Below are 19,516 nucleotides of genomic sequence, written 5' to 3'. Positions count from 1 at the left end.
TGACCCAGAGTTGCAGTTACCTCTAAAAAAGTTCTCATTTATTCATTTTTAGTTTGAAATGATCTTTTGTCAAAACCACAAGCATGTATACTTCAGGGGAATGTGAATTCATACTGGAACTTTCTGCCTGGAACCAATTTGTACCCTAAATTAGGGGTAGAACCAATGGAATTGATTGATGTGAGTAATGTAAAGAGGAAGATCCATGAAAAAATCCTTCAAGACTGAATAAAACTGACAAACTACAAATTAACAAAACTGAGGCACAACAGCAGCTTTCAAGAAAATAAATATTGTTTAGTAATAAATTTGCAAACCTCTGCAATAGAGAGGGAACGTTTCAAGTAGAGCACCTGTTGAAGTATTTTATTAGCCTTCCAAATCAAAACCATCATTTCACAGTCTTTGTTTTCAGGATCAGATGTCAGTCTCCTTGTAAGCAGGAGGTGCAGCAGATAATGCCCTCTGTTACGCTTTCAGCAGTGCTTGCTAGTTGTTACTTTCCAAGCACGTCTTTCTGTTTTTTCTAAATGTTGCGAGAACAGTTTTCATTTTTGCAAATGAAGGGAATGATGGTATCACGGCAGTTGCACAGTTTCCAGAAAAGTGAAAGACAAAGGGCACGCTGACGGGGTTCATGCTGTGCTGCAGTTCACACTCAGATGAACTTCACTCCTTGGAACTGTCTGTCCTCAGTACTTGCTGCAGCTGTGAAATTTGGAGCTGCGGCTTGGCTGCTGCTAGCTACAGCATGGCACGGTCACACATCACAGCCCGTCAAGTACTCAGGCTATAAAGGAACTAGCGCTAAGCACACCTGCATGATTTTGTTGTGATTTCACAGATACGCTCAGCTGCTCAACTTCAAAAGACATGAAATAATGGATTTACTTCTGATATCCAAAGAGGATAATCTAGGATGTATTTATTTCAGGGCAAAATTCACTTTGGCTATGGAAACAGTGTTGCCTTCAGTGTTCAATAAGAATTTTTAACATTTCAGTTAGAATACATAAAAAGAAAAAGCTCCTAACTTTTCAGATATCAGAACTAGGCTTAATTCATACTACTGCTGTTATTATCAACCTAATTTTTGTAAAGAAAATTGTATTTAGCTTAAACCCAGCTAACCGTTTTGTGTCTTGTGCTGGAGTAGATCCTTATGGCTAATTCTGACCCATTAATGAGATGAGGGCTCCCTGAAGGCATCAAATGAGACAAATCAGCACACGCATATGGAGTTATTAAAAAACTTGACCCTGCGCCACACAGTCCATGCATCTGAATGAAATACAGGCCTTACTTTTGCCCATACATTTTACATTTTTTAATCTATAAGTTGAAAGAACACAATATACTGTAATTGTACTGTATTTGTAACAACTTATTCAAAAAGAGATTTTTGTAAAAGAACAATCATGAAATGGAATTGAGCCAGTCAGATTACTGGCAAAGCTTCCTGCTGAATATGATTAGATAAAGGGAAAACGGAGACTGGAGAAAATGGATCCTCTCAGCAGAATTTGCCATAATTATATGCAGGATGAGGAATTAGCTATTATTCTACTGTTAAATTCCTCAAGTGGCCAGAAAGAACACTCTTGCATAATCTGCTTTTTTGATCTAGTCTATGCAAAATGAAGATTCTGTTAAGAAAAATGGAGATGTGGCTGATCAGGTTCTATAAACCTGGTAATTTTTCTCCCTAAAAGTTAGACAGTGGAGGGATGTATTGGGATTGCCTTACCAGCACTTCTCCAATAGCCCAGTAGCTTCTGTTTAACAGAATTTTCCATTTCAAGAAGTAAAATGATTGAATTTCACACATGCATTCATCCCTGGCAAGTTGCAATGCAAAAAAGCCTCTAAATCTCAAATGCTATTCTTGTAAGGCAGCCTCTTTGCAATGGTTCATTGCTAGTATGACCTGAACTCTGCCCTGTCACAACAGCAATCATGTGGCTGTGAATCAATTCTTGTCTTTTTACTAACAAAACAGGACTTCTCTGATTGCAAGCTTCTGTTTATGCAAGGAATTCATGTCTTGGAGTACAGCTTTCTCATTGCTACCTAATTCAAGTGGAGACAGTACTAATAAGATGAAATAGTAATTCTGAGAAGATACAAATGACTTATTAACACACACAAGGAATAGGCTACATAGCCTAACGAGAAGGGGGGATTGCCCTTTAACGTTACCAAGTGCAGTGAAATAGCAACAATGAAATTGTGATAGGTTGGCATTCCTGGCCCATGGGCCAAAAGCTGAGTTAGGTAACAGAGGAACCACGGAGTGGAAAACTTCTCAGTGCTTCTCCTTTCCAAAAATCAGAAACTATTACATAATTATTCAAATTAGCAACATGAAACAGAATCGAAGGAAAAGGAAACAAAAGCAAGACGCTATGAAAAGGGACAGCTTGTCTGAAAGATAATTATATACAGTTAAAAAGAGTAAGAAAAAAAAGCACTGTGTTTAGTATGCATCTAGATTAGCAATGCTCCTTCCTTAAACGCAGTCTGCTCTGCTAATTCTCCCCCTTTCTTTTATTATAGATGTTGCAAACATGATGATTTTATAGTTCATGACTGGGTGGGTGATCTTAGCTGCAATACTACTACAAGCCACCCATATCCAGTCTGCTGAGATGGCCTCACTGTAATTCTAACCGCTGAAATAATCACTAATTAAAACATAAAAAGGAAAAGAAGGAAAAAGAAAATCTGATTTACTAGTAGGGGCCCAGAAAAATCTCTCAAGTTGTCAGAGCTGTAACACTGTCGGCTCCTTTCTGCTTCCTGGAGCCTCCCATGTAACCCATTCCCTTTCTCCAGCCAGGAATGGCACTTGTCTGCTGGAGCTGCCCAGTTTGTCCAAGAGCACATTTGACTCAGAATGCACAGAGATCCCCTTCATGCTAACCAGAAGGGTGCAACTGGGAGAAACCAGAAATTTAACATATAGGCAAAACCAAGAGGAAATGACTGTTACAGCCATATGTGCACAGCAGGGAGAGTTGCAGACCAGTCACATTATGATACAATAATGCATTTAGCACATATAAAATATGACTTTAATACATATGATTCCAGACAAAGCAGCTGTATTCAAGAGGTGGCTGTAGATGTGGAAGTTCAATTAAAGGCCTTGTAACAACAACAGCTCTGTCTGGATGCCATAACTGATGGGCAAAGGGCATCTGGGACACTGTCTGGGAGTTCTTCCCTAGAAAAGCCTTTATTTATTCTGTACATACCACTGGACCAAATGCAGCAAATACTTTTATGTCATGTAATTTTAATTCGCATCTTTAAGATGGAGGCAGATTAGCAGCACGTTAGAGTTTGTCTCAGAATATATAGTTATGCACTACTGGATGGTAGTCCCGCAGTTTTTGTGAAAATGTCAATTGCATAGTGTTGGTTCAAGAAAAAGTCTGTTTGACTGTTTGCTGGAGGTGTTGCTGGCTGACAAACTGAAAGACACCTGCATTTTTCATAGGCAGGAAAAGGTGAAAGATAAAAGTCTACGTGACAAAAATAAGTATGGAGACTTCATTGGTTTCCACCAAAGCAGTATTATAGAATGATTGGAAAGCCGTTACCTGTAAAAATCAGAATAAATGGCCTAGGAAAAATGGTGATTGACATGAGTGTCATGAAGCTATCAGATATAGTTTACTAAGCAGCAGTTTTTATTGAGTAAATGAGCTATCCCATTAGCTTCAACTTGTCCCCAAACAAATCTTCATTAACTAACCACTTCTGCCAAGCATGGCAAACAGCTCAGGCTTGATTATTGTGGGAGTTATCAGGGACTGAGCCAGAGAAATCACAGTGTAAACACAAGTTTAGGAGAAGACATGCCAGTTGCCTTCAACATCGGCGAAGTATTAAAATACAGGTTCAATAGAGATAGAATCAGAAATCTGCAGTGAGAATAAAGATGATTCAAAGTGCATGAAATTCAAAGTTCTTTACAAAAACACATTTTAAGCAGACAGACTGATAAGAATCAGCAAGGCAGCTAAAGTGAGTAGTGGAAAGCTGACTGGTAGGTGACTTGTGCATCAGCAGCAGCACATGAAGCATTTGCAGGCCTTGTTCCTCAAAATTATTTAATGATATTACCACTTTTGCAATGTAAGCTTCTTTTCACTTAAGCATATTTGAGAAGTGCAACACTTTCCTCCAATTTGATGAAAAGCCGTGACTTTATCACTTACTGCACTTTGAGGAAGATATATGTTAATTTGGATTTTGCAAAATTTCTACAAATTGCCCCAGTAGAAAGATACCCACTTCTTCCTGCTACATTATCAAAAAGCAAACACGCACCAGTTTTATTTTACAAGTGAAAAGTTTTTCATAGCAGTATGAATGAGCTAGGTATTGCTGACAGCTTGAATTAATAACTTCCTTGGGCTTGTTTCTCTCTCCTAAGAAGCATAATATCATGCTCCAATAACAGTAACAGATTTTTCAGGAGAAAAAAATTAGATGTAAAAGATGATGCCAATGCAGCCAGTGCACTTCAGTATCAGAACCTGACAATGCCTTAAGCCCCCCAAAAGTTAGTATCATGTTGAAAGTGAGAAAAAGAAAAGTGGTTTTGAAATGGGAAGCCTAGACCAGGTGGGTATGCCTAATCCTGCACCCAGGATTAATGTCACATGTCCTGAGTTACCACAGTGATGCTGTTCGATAACCACACTGTTTAATTTTGGAGATTAATGATAGTAATTGCAACATTTTGCAATTACACAGATTCTGGCCTGGGAGAAAAAGACCTTCTTCCATGTGCTTCTGCATAGGCTTTGGCCGGAATGCCGCTCTTTTAGAGTCCCTGACTCCTCTCCATGCGTGCTGGAGAGGCAGCTGGCTCGAGTAAGGTTTCCCCTCCTCATCAGCAGTAGCTGGCAAAGTTAGTTTTTTTGCCAGTTCTTCAAATGTGACACAAAGGACATGCATGTACCAAACTTAACGTGTTGAGGAGGAGAAAACACAGATGTTTTGCGGGAAGTGCATATGGCTGCAGTGCAAATAGAAATAATCTCTTTAATGGAGACATGCCAGTTTTGCAATGGGTGGTCTTTTTTTAATATCGTTTAGCACATGTATATGAAATACGGTGGCAGCGGTCAATTCACAATGTGATGTTATGGACCACAGATGCAAGGCACTCGGGATTGCTCCATCTCATTCTGCTGAGCATGATCTCCCTGCTAATTGTGGGGGTGGGAAGAAAGATACAGCCACCCCTTCTGTCTCTTCCATTTATGAATGTGACAGAAACAGTCTTGACATTGGGTAAAAATCAGTTTTTCTTGTGCTGCAAATTTGTCTGCTACTACAGTATAGGGAAAGTGTAAATATTTACCTCACTGACATTTCCCAGGATCTCATCTTTTGTAGCAGCATAATGGAAAAAACCCACAGCATTTGAAAAGATTGCCAGAAATTATGTTTTTCAAACCATTTCTGTATTATTCCCCAGGATCTGGCTGCAGGATTTAAGATTTTGACAGAAAAAGGCCTAGAAATGCTTACATTTGTATCTTCTAAAAAATATCATAAACTGGATTCCAACAGACTCCTGACCCAGACTCTTCTGGTTGTAGAGGCACCTGCAGTGAAATAGAGGAGCCATGTGTTTCTGTGACACCAGGCATATGGAAATTATGAGCTCATTCTATGATGCTGGCAGCTGAGGACACTCAGCACCTTTTAGTTAGACCCTCAATAGCAAAGGTTGCAGGGAAAGAAAGATCTGTCTCCCTTTGGCAGCTTAACACACTCCTCTGATCTGCAATATTGTACTTAAAATATTAAAAAATGTATCTGCAGAACAGATGGGGGAAAGAGTTACCCTTCTCTTCATGAAATTCCAACACTGCTGCTGTGGTCCCACAAATTCCCACTATTTAAGTGAAAAGCTACTTAAGCTTTCTATCCAGTGCCTACTCTTATCTGTCATGTTATTTCCCATTCACTAGTTTTGCCAACCTTTTGAAGGCATTCTGGATGCCATTAATTTGATGACCATCTCATATCCCTCTATATCACCTGCCTGCAGGGGAACTGGAGACTCATCACAACCAGAATACATGTTCTAAAATAAGTGCCAAAAACTGGCTACACTGGGGGATCAAACAGCATCAATAAAGCTAGATAGCATGCCATCTCCATCTAGTCTATAGGCCGAATCATATGTGATGAAGGAATAAAGGGAAGCCAAGGCATTTTGGAAAAACTCAGGTTAAAAGCTCTATGCATCTAGTTCTCACCACCAACTAGTCACACAGGAAAAGGTGTTACTGATTCTACATTTTGTTGAAATGAATGATTTTTGAAGTGCAGGACTCATTTCTGTTTTATGAAACTATTCTGGACCACTTCGCTACTCAAAATCAGTTTCTTCCTTGTCCTTTTCCCTCCCCTTTTGTCACCACTTCTCACCTTTTTTCCTTAACTATCAAACTCTTTGCCTTTCAATGAAAGGAGTTATGTTGAACTAGGAAAAAAAGTATAATATTAAGAGTAAAAACGGCTTTAACTCCTCCTTATTTACAGGTACGTGTTTTCTCCATTGGTGTGTGTTGCCTGTAGGGTAGGCTGTTATATTTTATGAAATAAAAAAACCCACCCACATGCTTTCAGGCTCAGCACCCCTTCACCCTACAGCTATTACTCAACCATCCCACCTGAGCTCAGAGGACATAAGACCAGTCTTTGTAGTCAGTGTGAGTCTTCTCAACTAACTTAGTTGTACATGCTCTCCATAAGGGAGATACGTATTTACATTCTCAGTAAGCATTGACAGAAACAGGAAAAGACTGTCAGGACTGCAGCACATATCTGAAGTCCAGAAAGGGGGATGACTGGAAAGGTAAATCGGATTATGGGAGGGTGTTCTCATTCATAATGCCATGTGTAATCTGTGGAAACATATGACACCAGAACAGATGTTGATGTGCTGCAGGCTGCAGAGTTGGCGTAGACAAGGACTACCCTGCAGGGAGCTGATGTGAGGTTAAACATAACTGCCCATTTACATGAAATGACACTCCACATTTTTTGGTGAACGTGATGCAGCTTTTCAGCTGGGGATAAAGCCCTAGAGGAAGATTTGGGAAGGGTGAATGTTGGTATTGGAAATCTTAACTAATGACTTCTTGCCCTTATTTGTCTCCCTTTTTCTGAAAAGAGAATAAGCATTTTGGCCCTAGCTGTGCCTTACTATCACTTTTAACATGATCTAACTTCCCCATAGCAACATCCCAAAGAGGGAAAGAGGCAGCATAAAGTGATACGTAAAAGGACAGAGCCAGCTCCCTTGGAAGTACGTAACAAGACAATAACTGACTTCACCTAGAACAGAGCATGCAGCCTTGTAAACCACACTATCAGAGCTTCCAATACAGGCACAATACTTCCCCTCACCCCACCTCCATCACTCGGAATACCTTCTTTGCCCGCTTCCTCCCTTTTTTGTTTTTACAGAGGCAAATGGTAAAATGTCACATGAGAGTTCAGGGAGCTGTGTGAGATAAGACAGCGTAAGGCCATGGCACCAGGTGACAGCTAATTCTGTCACTTCGGTGTAAATTACCCTTCATACAAAATGGAAAGCAACACATTTTCTCAGGACTTCCTGAGGCAGGCAGATTGGGGCTAGTAGTTCATGGATAGGTTGGGTTTTATTCACAGCCTGTTTATTTTTGGTCTACTAAGACTCTGCCTTTTTTCCGCCACAGATGTACATCATTACATTTGACTCTTAGCAAAGTTCAGGAGAAGAGAGTTAAAGGAAACTGAGAGCAAGGAATTGCAAAACAGAAATAGCCTGCTTTGTTTAAACAAAGAGTCTGCCAGCATTTATTTTGTTATACTATTACAATGTTCTGACTTCCATCTAAACCTTCCCAGAGGTATACAGATCTACATTTTACTTTAGCGGAAGACAGAATTACTTTGAAAAATCATTACAGCAAAAAGAATGGTTATCAAGCCACCATCGTCTTGACTGTGCAGAGACAAAAGTAGGTGTCTTTCTCAACAGAACAAGCAAGAGATCTGTCACAGTAGAGTGTTCTGTGATATTATTTATTGTTTTTTTTTCTCCTCTGATAGCTTAGCTCAAATCCTTGATCAGAGCAACTAGGAATTGTTCTGCTCAGAAGGCTTACTGCATTTTAAGTGGAATGCAATTTAGCACTCTCCCATCTGACCAAAGCCAAATTCAGTAAGGGAAAACAATTTTCAAAGACCAACACATCCATTTCCCCCTTGAGAGGCCAGACAAAGGTTGTGGCATTAGAACAGATTACCAGCATCTGCCTACAGTGTGCCTTTGATAAAAGGGACTATTAGACTGTAATGACAGCTAGACTGTCCCTCTTTGCAAAATAACATTAGGCATTTTCCAGATCCCAGTATCTGAGTTGCATTGTGCTTTGTTATTGAGCATTATAAGAAGCAGTGAGGTAAGATCCATGTAATAGCAAGAAATAAAGAGTAAATCGCATCTCTGTGTATACTTCAGAGCTTCTGTAATTTTTTTTTAATGTACAGATTTCTTTGCTGCCACATTTCCTTTGGGTTTATCTGTGGTATTACTAAAAGGAAAAAGGCAGTCTCTGTTTCAAAAAGTGGTTAATAATATATGCACCTCATAGTCCACCATAGCTTCAAAGAGCCAATTACTGTTAGACTGTTGCATAAATGCATATTTAGGAAGCATGAAAATGTGTAATTATTTACTGGATCCAGTACCTAATGCATCATATCTGAGCTCTGAAATGGGAATTATTGACATGATGAAATATAATGGCTCCAAATGAATTGCTGTAGTATAAGAGGAGCCCTGCAGAGCTGTACTCATTAAACCTACTTATTAAAAATTCTTACTTAGTTTTTTGAAAATTCAGAATCACTCAGTCACTTTAAAAAGCCCATCATCACCAAATGTCCTGTCTGTAACTTCTTGGAATATGCTATGGCTCAAGACAGTTTTGTAATTATTGTATTTGAGGACAACGAAAATACTCAGGTTTGTCTCAAAGGAATGACGTGGAACTTACTGCAGGTGGTGGCAACACATCACTGAAGACTGGACAGTAGCACACACTAAAAAGAACAACCTGAGTTATTTTTACATACTGGATGTATTAATTAAGCATAGCCCCTTCAGGAAAGAGGGCTAAGTCTTGCTTCCCAAAAGACAGCAGCAGTTAAAAGCAACCACATTAGTCTATTTTAGGAAAATGGCAGGAATTATTACTGAAAATGTGATCGCATTATATAAATTGGGGCATGTCTTCAGCTTACTGATTCAGCTCATTTCTGTCACTGCCATCACAAAGACACTGCATTGAAAATAAGCCAGAACAAAGAAAAGATTCAGGTCTTTGTTGTATTTCTTCATAAAGTGAAAACTGAATTATTTGCCCTTCATTTGTTATTGGCATCTCAGCTAAGGGACAATGCGTCCTTAATGCTCAGAGTTCTGTTGCTTTAGAGCAATGACCAGTCCCTGGGAACAACATTTTGGATAAAGGTTTGTCATGGTTTAACCCCCGCTGGCAGCTAAGCACCACACAGCTGCTCGCTCACTCCCCCCTGGTAGGATGGGGGAGACAATCAGAAGGGTAAAAGTGAGAAAACTCGTGGGTTGAGATAAAGACAGTTTAATAGGCAAAGCAAAAGCTGTGCACGCAAGCAAAGCAGAACAAGGAATTCATTCCCTACTTCCCATTGGCAGGCAGGTGTTCAGCCATCTCCAGGAAAGCAGGGCTCCATCACGCGTAATGGTTACCTGGGAAGACAAACGCCATCACTCCAATCTTCCCCCTCTTCCTTCTTCTTCCCCCGGCTTTATATGCTGAGCATGACGTCATATGGTATGAGAAAATCCCTTTGGTTACTTGGGGTCAGCTGTCCCAGCTGTGTCCCCTCCCAACTTCTTGTGCACCCCCAGCCTACTCGCTGGTGGTGTGTGGTGAGAAGCAGAAAAAGCCCTGACTGTGTGTAAGCACTGCTCAGCAATAATGAAAGCATCCCTGTGTTACTAACACTGCTTTCAGCACAAATCCAAAACATAGTCTCATACAAGCTACTACGGAAAAAATTAACTCTATTCCAGTCAAAACCAGCACAAGGTTTTGCTGTCCTCCCACAATATGTAAGTGGAAATGGACTGTGTTTTTTTATATTCTGCTGCACATTCTACCCATTAGTTTGTGATTAAGCCAGCACTGCTACAGGAAACCTGCTTCCTTGCAATGCAATTCCAGGCGTATTTTAAAGGGGGTTGGTTCCTACTCCTGCTTGCAAATCAGAAAGCATTGTCCCCAAAAACGCAGACACACAAGGCTGCTGAGTCAGAGCTGATGAAGTCCCATCAGCCTGGCGTTGCACCTGAGCCCACCGTTAGGACACCAGACCTGAGCTAAACTGCTGCCTCTACCTGAGGCAGACCTGTCAGCTAGCCCAAGCTTGATGGCACAGGGTAGACTTGCCTTGCAGCAATGAGCAGAAGAGATGGTTGATTTAGCCACCGCTTCTTGGACTGTGGCAAGATCACCGAGGTTTCGTGTTTGTTTATAAGCTTAGAAAACAGTCAATTCTCAGCTACTGAGACTTGAGGCATGCAGTACTCAGTCAACACAGCAACCTTCAAATTACTGTTTTGCTTGTAATACCCTCCTGTACATTTGTTACAGTCAATCAAGCGGTATTTTGTCTCAGGTAGGGGTTGGACATTCAGGTGCTTTAATATAGTCAGACAAGCACGGCTGCAGGCTCCATCAGGGGTGCTTATACAAAGTACACGCACGCCAGCAGGAGTGGGGTGCACAACTGTGGGACCGGGGTTGTCTCACTGCAGTAGGTCACGGGTTCAATCCCTGCTCACTGCAGAGGGGTTGGGCTAGATGATCTCTTAAGGTCCCTTCCAACCCAAAGCATTCTATGACTTCTATGTGCATTAGTACACCAAGGGGCCTCCATCTAACTGGGGCTCTGGACACTCCTACAACAACCTCCAGATAGCGGTGCATTTCATAACACACATACCTAGTCTGAAGCAAAAGCATAGCTCAAATCCAAACATGATCTGTACTCCTTTAGGGAGAACTATATAAATCCGATCACCTGAAATGATTATCACTTTAGTGTGTGCAGTATAATCAAAGGAAATGAATTAATGGCAGAATACATGTAGGCACATTTCGTATAGACGTACGCAAAGGGCTTTCATATAATTTTTCATCTCCGTAAAGAAATTAAGAAGAGACTAACAAATAAGGAAACATTACATTTTATGTAACTGTGCCCTCTTTATTTGCGCTGCCACTAGATGAACAATCTCCTTAGAAGTTCGTTCCATAGAACGGTATGGATTTCTGTTAAAGATCTCCTTCTCCTGAAAAATCATGTTTTTTCCTGTTTCATTTGAGACCGTCAAATCTACAGGACTGACGGCCATCCTACTCCTAGCACCAGAAAAGGCCCGCGGGGTCCTGCAGAGCAGCAGGCTGAGCAGCAGTCAGCAGCGTGCCCTTGCACTGAGGACGGCTGACTGCATGCCCCGCAGTCTTTGCCAAAGCACGGCTGGCAGCTGGAGGGAGGTGTGGTGCTGGTGAGACCACACCTCAAGTCTGTGCCTGGCGTGGCGCTCCCCAGCATGAGCGACACATGGACATTGACAGAGGTAGTGGGGCTGGAGTGTGATGTACCCATTGGAGATGTCCAAGTTGTTTCGACAACTGGAGAAGTCAACCACACAAGTGCTACTGGAACAAAATAGCAGCGTTCTGTGCTTCTGGAAATGTTTACGAAGTAAGACAACACATTCCTTCAAGACATTTTAAGATCACAGTTTTGAACGATTAAGATCTTTCTTATATTCTTACCTCACTAAGAGCCTTAGCCCAACAGTTTAGAAGCATAGCAAGCAAATGAAGAGTAAGAATAGCAAGCAAAGATTGAATTCCAAAGGGTATTACAACTCTTTCATTTCCCGCATTTGAAACACATTTATAACTTTGGAGACCACTTTTAACTCCTCTAAGCTTTACGTTCTCAGAGGTGGAAAAAATAAATAGGCCATGTCCTACAAAACAAAGTCCTCCTCTCACCCTTTCTCTTAAGGAAGTTCTGAGTTTTTGTTGTGCCCTTATGCTTAGCAAGTTGCCTCAAGCCTTACCTGAAACTTCAAGGACTGAGCACTTTCCTGAAGTGCTGTGAGGGAAAGTGGACTTGTCATAAAGAAACCAAAATCACCAGGCTCCAGGGTGAATGCCACAAGTTGTCCCTCTCTGGATCTGGGCAGTGTCTCAGGTAGAACCAAGCAGTTTAAATTCAATATTCATAATCACACAAAGAGGCAGAACCAGGGAGGATGATGAAAAATTGATGTAATACATTCCACTACCTGACATCACTTAAATTGCAAACCAGTTGTAACTGCCAAGTATTCTTAAAGTATAATATTTATTCCAGTAATCCCTGTCTTTCAGCCCACAAAGTTCCGTGTGTCTTCAGGACATACAGACTTTACATCCAAAAGGTAAAATGGAATTTATCAAGCTTATTTCAATTCCTGTTCTCAATTGGCATAAACTACACCACATGTAAACCAACTGGTGCAACCTGCCAAATGTTTGGCTAGCCTTTCCATGGCTGACTCTCTCACGACTCAGTCCTGCTCCTCCTCAGGCACTTATTAGCAGAACAATTTCCACGAGTGCCTTGCATCATGCTTTAAGTCAGTTAGAAATGTTCCAGCAAGAGCTCTGTTCTGAGTTTCTCTCATTAAAAACTTCCACTGGCTTTATAAACATGGGGGTTTTTTTGGTGTGATGTGGAGCTTAACATTCATAAAGCTGACTTCTGGGATAAAGATGAAACTTGCTCCAGCTACAGTCAGATGCCTCTGAAATTGGAAACAGTGTTCTCCTCCAAGGTCAGCTCCTCATTAGTAAAGGAAAACATTTTTAAGTGCTGGTTTAAGCAATTCGATAGCAGATCCAAGATCCAAAGGCAGACTGCATTTCAGGATTACTCAAGGAAACAGAGGAAATGAACCATGTAAATTCTTTGTCAAACAGTTTTCTACACTCTTCAAATCTATTTTAAGGTTCAACATCTGCATGAAGGCCTTAACTTAGTTATACTTCTTCAGACCTTTTGTGGAAATATCTTAATTTTGGTACAGATCCAGAAACCAATCCAAGCTTCAACTGGAAATCAAATTTGAAATCCTAATTCCTTGTTTCTTTTTGGACAGAACAGTCTCTGAAAGGACAGATCTGAGGAGACCAAAAGAGCTTGGACACAGCTGGCATACAGTCAGTTACAGCTTCCTTCTCCACAGGATTTGATTTTATTTTTTAATTCTGCCTGGCATGAGTCTATTTTTAAAGTTGTTTGCATTTTTCTTTTTCTTTTTTTTTTTTTTTTTAATTGGCTAGGCAGCCCCTTAGAGATTTTCCATAAAATGCCTGACCCCTCTTGCTCAGATGTTCCAGCGAACGGAAGGAAAACAGCTTGCTCAGCTGAAGCACCATAATTAGCATATACTGTGATAACTCTCAGTCCTTCTCTAACCTGCTGGCTACACACCATGATTTCCTTGGGATTTGGGTGCTTTTTTGCTTTTAAACAGAAGTGTAATATTACTGAGAATCGCCAGATGGCATTGCTGCAGATAACTTTGATATTCCTGTTTACCTGACTGCACAGAGGTTAGATACTGAGAAAATACTTACTGCAATCTAGTGCAGAGTTTTTGCTGATGTTATTGCTCCAGCTCCATTGCAGAGGTGTCATTTTCAAATTAAACATATCCAATCTCAATTATATATTTGTATCCACATGTGCTAATGCCTGAGCCCTCTCAATGTCATAAGATTTGTTTGCAGCAAAGGAATGTGCACGGCTGCACAGGCATGGCTTAGAAACACAGACACAAGAAATGTGGGTGAAAGACGTTCTTTAGACTGCTTTAAGATATCTTTGCTTCTTAATTACTGTACTCTTTAAGCTCATTGAAATGATTTCCAGACTTTTAAAACTGTTAAAAGGTTACCTATTTAGTGACTGAATCTGTTGGCTGAAGAGTTTCAGCTACAATGGTTGCATCTGCAAATGACCTGGGATCAAATTATTTAATAACTCACACCTCATTAAATTTCTCTGAAGAGACCAAATGACACAGGTGGTAATTTTTAATGCAGGCTATGGTGTATAACATATGCCAGTACTTCAGAGCTGCTGTAGCTCCCAGCCTGCACTGCCCGGCTCCCAGGGACGGGCCCCGCGGGGTGCAGGGTGCAGCTGCCTCTGCGGGTCTGACCGATGCTGAGCAAGCAAATGCGAGGGTGAATGGACCTTTTCAACTCCTTAGCTTTCAAGGTGATGAAGTTGTGACGTGGCACTTATTTCCCAAATGTCTCTATTTCCATATGAAGTGGTAAGATTGTATTTTCTCTTCTTCATTTCAAAATCCTTCATTTAAAACCAAGGATAAAAATTAATTTCACATACAAGACTGCCTCATGAAAAAAGTACTCACCTCCCAGATACATGCAGAAACTTCACTTTGGTGAGGTTAGGATTTTTCTCCCCGCTCACAGCATAACATTTCTCCTGTTGATGACAACAGGTTTGTGCCTACAGCCCCATTTTCACACTCTGGCTCGGTTTCAGCCAGATGCAGTCACCCCACAGCATTGCTGTGATAGCACTAAGACCAGCGCAGGCTGCGGAGGCCACCAGCTGGGCAGTCACCCGTAGCTGAGCTCTGTGCCACTGCTAGCACATTAGCACTGGATTTATAGTTAGATTGAGCACATCCTCAGGAACTGAACAGCGACGCCAGTAGACACGTATTCCTAATTTCAGAACTAAACCTCCAACACTATGTGGCAAAAGGAAATTAAAACCTGAGGCTGCATCCACCATAGGATAGGCTAACAAGCAGAGGTAAGTGTGATTTTTGTCCATAGCGCTTGCTTAATATTTTTTATCCAGATGCCCTGCAAAGCTGTGGATCATTGCTCTGGAGGAATGATTTTGAATCCAGTGGACAGGCAGCTCTCTTGTCTTTTCCACCATCATCAAGTTGGCATTTTCCTGGGCTTCCAGCAGTCAAAGAAATTCCTAATATCAGTGTATGACCACAGCTTTGTGCATTAGTGAATGAAAAGCCAGGTCCCTGAGGGAATTGCTAATGTTGATAAAAGGAACCTTGCTTGGTTGAACAGGCAGAGGTGTTTTTGGGGCAGGAGGACAGCTCTCTCATTTGGGGATATTAAATCCGGAGTTTAGATCATAACTTCCCTAGTTTAGATCATAACTGCCCTTATGTCTCCCACAAAAGCATTTGAAATATCACCTGAGTGGAGATAAGTCTGAGATACCGTTCCCCTTTCTTCACGTCTGCCTAGCTGTTGTGCCATTTCCCATTTTATTGAAGCAGATATTAATAGAAACCATCAACAATACCTTTCATGTTATTTCTCTTCTGTGAGCCAGCCACAGGCAACAGCAAGGTAGTCAATATAGGTGCTTTTGGATGGAATTAATTCAGCTCTAATCCCCATTAAACGGATAGTGGCATGTAAGTCAGGTAGTAAAAGAGACAAGTTGTCTGAAATGCTACCAGTGCAAGGAATGGGCCCTTGGGAGCCCAAGAATTGAAAAATTAGAAAGATAACTCAGTAAAATTCCTACAGCAGAAAATGGATACCTACAGCAGTTTTTAAGTGCTTCTATGGACGTCCAAAGAGAGGGCTGCAAATCATTCCTCTCTCTGCATTTTAAGGGGCTGACTACAGAAGCAGTAACCAAAGACAGACTGACTGGATTACATTTTTCAATAATGTAGCTTTGTTCATATGGTTTCTTAATAAAGCCAGAGAAGAGGCCAGGCCTCTGTTTGTGGTTGTACTACAAAAAAGGAGCACAAACAAGAGACAGTTTACAATAACGATTCTCCTCTTTCGGGTTTTCCAGTGTTTTTGGCTGGTTTTGATACATACAGCCAATCTTCTCCATTTATACACCACGATCCCCAAACACAGGCACCATCTTTCTAAGTGACAGAAACGACCTTTCATATAAAGATAATTAAAAAATAGTTATTCTCTTCTGGATTAATGATTACAGTTATTTTTATAAAGGAACAGTGTTAACAAAGCCGTTCTCAAAGAACTGAAAAATCACTCTGGGATACCCAAGGTGATCTAATAAAGGCAAATGTGCATTGAAAATTCCCTGAAAACTCCCATCCTTCAGCTTTTGCCTCAGAGCACATTCAACACAAGCTAATACCGTACAATGAAGTAACACATACCTTATGTAAATCCTGTCCTTGTGGTGTGGTGCAAACCCTGCGTGCATGCAAGAACTACTTTTATAGCAGAAATGTTGTCATGTGAATACTGTTTCTTAAGGGTTAGTGATTTAGATGAGAACTGCTCTGCAGCCTTTGTTAAAAATGCTTTGATGTTTGTGATGTACTGCCAGTGTATTTCCAACAGTACTTAAACTTGTTACTTCTCAAAAAATCGTGAATTAAGACAATCATTTTTGGTAAAAGCATTGAAAGTGTCCTTTGATGACATAAACCAATTGACAAGCAGCTTTAAAAAAGACTGCAGTGAGAGATAAGGAACTTACAAGGTATAAACAGCTGCACCTGTGAGATAACACACAAAAAGGCAAAAGTTTAAAGTACAGAAAACAGAAATTAAAGAACCAGGAAAAGAGATAGTAGGTACAGTGAAATACTTATAATAGGCAATATTAGTCATGAATATGAGTAGTACATGAATAGTAAATCAAGCTTGTGTAAAGCAGTGGAATGGATGCAGAGAAGTCAAAAGAAAGGGGGCATTTCTCATCCTCCCATAGGGAAGAGCACACACATGTAATGGTTCCTGCCTCCTGCTTTTCTGAATGAGAGAGGCAGATTTGGATTTTGGTTTCTGACTTGCTTTTTTTTTTTCCCTTAAGCACTAATTTTGGTGACAGAATCTGGACTTCATCATGGTTATTTCCAAAAGAAAAGGAACCTCAGACATTAAAAGGAAGGTTTGTAAGTCTCACATTTAGACCAAAACCACTCTCTTTTGCAAGGCTTGAATAGTTTGAATTGCAGAAGGAATAACAGCAGGATGTGAACATCCACGTTTTGACCTGCAGACCTCTTCTTCCCTTCTTCATTCTCACCTCTGAGATATGGCCTAGAGAGCTGTAACAGTGTCTCTGAGCCATTAAACAACACATCCAATAACTTGTAACTTTTAGAAAAGGCAAAGATCACCTCATCTTTGTAGAAAAACTCAGCAGAGGGACTCCCCTCTACTGGTAAGAGCCAGCAGAGCTGCTAACCCCGAGCCTTCTTGTTCAGCCTTGCCAAACTGTGATTGCTCTTTTGCGGAGGAGAGCGAGGGAAGACATGACCTTGGACTTCCCTTCTATGTGCTTTTAGCCCAGAATAAATTAGCTTGGACGTAGGAGGCACCAGAACTGCATCAGCCTTAATCGGTACATAGTTTTAAGGTGTTTAGTCTGTCCAGCTCCCTGGTGAAACATAGACTCTCTTACGGGCTTGGTGGCTGACAGACAAGAGCTCATTGTTGATCTGATGGAGCTGCACAGAAATGTACCTTCCCCTTCCGCCACCCCTCTGGATTTCCCTTTTTGTTACTCACCAGTACTGCTCTGGATGGTCCTCACCGTGGTGGTTGTACGTGGGGGAGATGAGGACCGCAGCGATATGCACTCGTCATCCTGGGAGCAGCCCTTCTCAATGGCTCTGACGTAGCTGTGGCTCCTCATGCGGAAGCAGCCTGGCATGGGCAGATCCAGCGCCTCTACTGCCTGAGACTCGAGTTCACTGAACACCGACTCGCAGACGGATTCAAACTGACCGTTCACCTCCATCTCACTCACCTGCAGGCAAAGACCGGGCAGGATTAGTACATCCCATACACCAGCCTACCCAGTACAAACACTCACAAGCTACTGTGCCACAATGGCCAACATCTGCTAGAACATCCCTTCATACATGAAGAACAGGTGAATGGCACATAAACACGTCCCATTTTACAAAGCAACCATTATTAGGGGAAAAAAATAACGTACAGAAAAGGGGAGACAGAGGTGTTAGGCAGAGATTCAGCAGAATTTAGGCTCTTGGTTCCTGCTGGGACTGGTGAGAAGCTGGGAGTCCTCATAGCAGCATCTGGTTTATCTTACCCTAGGTTCACAGCAGGGGTTGAACCTCTGGCCATTATGACCATTACACTGAAAACCAAAAATCCCTCTTTGGGTGGTGAGGAAAAAACAAAAGGTCAGCTTAACCCCGGTACACAATCAATGCAACCCACAGGCAATCACAGTGATAAACCTGAGGGGTTGGGAAGCTCGAGGGTAGAAGTGGTAACGAACAGTTGGGAAGGGGAGGCTGATAAGGGAACCAGCTTTGTTGCAGGGGAAAAATGTTTGTATAACTACATCTCTGGGCTGACTCCTTTGGCTGGGAGCGAGATGCAAAGGGAATCCTTAGACCCTCTGTGGATCAGACACTAGGTGGTGACAAAGACTTGCACTCATGCAGGTTAAAGAACATTCAAAAACATGTGGCCTTGCTGCAGGTCTTACAAACCTAGAAACCATTTACATCAGCTTAATTAGTAATGGATGCTCATGTTTCTAAACTGAGAGTAGAGCCCTGAGCTTGGAATTAAAGCACAATAATTATCACTGTAGGAAACATGCATGTGGAAACCATCACTTGAGGATTTTGTTAGTTTTAAAGCATGCAAAAGGCCAAGATTGCCAGAGAAGATAAAACTGTGTTAGGGTGGTGGAAAAAACCATTAGAAATTCTCTTCCAGGATGAATTTTACCAAGGAAAACATTATGCTGAGTATTTGTACACATAAATGGAAAGGCAAATCTCAAATAGTAGAACATATTTTTTCAAAGGGAAACTGCTTAAAAGAGCATGGAAGAGTAGTGGATAGTACATCATAAAGAACAATCCTACAGTGGTGGTGAATAGTCATATCCCCAGACAAACATCTCTGAATTAATGCTTTTTTAAAAAAATCCAAACTACTTCATATTGGCAAATAACACTCAGTCTTTGGCAGACAGCTTTGTGTAAGTGTTAGGTGTCCAGCTAAATAAGTAACCTAACCCAATGTTCATATAGCTGCCTCTGAGACCTGATCTTCAGTGCTGTTTCCCCCTAGATACGTCCTGACCCTCTTTCAAGAGCATCAGCCCATGCCTTACGCAAAGTGCCTCACTATAAAATACACACATGAATACTCTAAGGTTGCAATGTGCAAACACAGAATACCATAGAAATTCAAACTACAGCTCCATTCTGAACGGCACATATATTTGTTATGGCCACAGCTGAAGTCCTGGCATCATGATGTCAGGCACTTTTTTTGACATTGCAATGATTTGACATGCAAATAATAAGGGGTGA

At 41.2% G+C, this 19,516-nt stretch overlaps 1 protein-coding gene across 4 annotated transcripts in view; it reads right to left on the bottom strand.

Annotated features, from left to right (window-relative positions):
* Positions 1-19,516, bottom strand: part of DLGAP1 (DLG associated protein 1) — a 151,931-nt gene that overhangs the window by 85,274 nt on the left and 47,141 nt on the right. For 2 of the 4 annotated variants that reach the window (XM_075728316.1, XM_075728318.1), the window contains exons 4-5: positions 17,724-17,964; positions 13,702-13,726 (exon numbers count right to left, since the gene is read on the bottom strand). In XM_075728316.1, the coding sequence (XP_075584431.1) occupies positions 13,702-13,726; positions 17,724-17,964 (266 nt within the window). The remainder of the gene's footprint in view (positions 1-13,701; positions 13,727-17,723; positions 17,965-19,516) is intronic. The other 2 variants (XM_075728315.1, XM_075728317.1) reach the window with 1 other exon arrangement.

The sequence above is a fragment of the Pelecanus crispus genome, chromosome 2 (genome assembly GCF_030463565.1).
Source record: "Pelecanus crispus isolate bPelCri1 chromosome 2, bPelCri1.pri, whole genome shotgun sequence".
Lineage (NCBI taxonomy): Eukaryota > Metazoa > Chordata > Aves > Pelecaniformes > Pelecanidae > Pelecanus > Pelecanus crispus.
The sequence above is the reverse complement of the archived record's forward strand: the minus strand, read 5'-3'. Positions and strand labels throughout refer to the sequence as shown.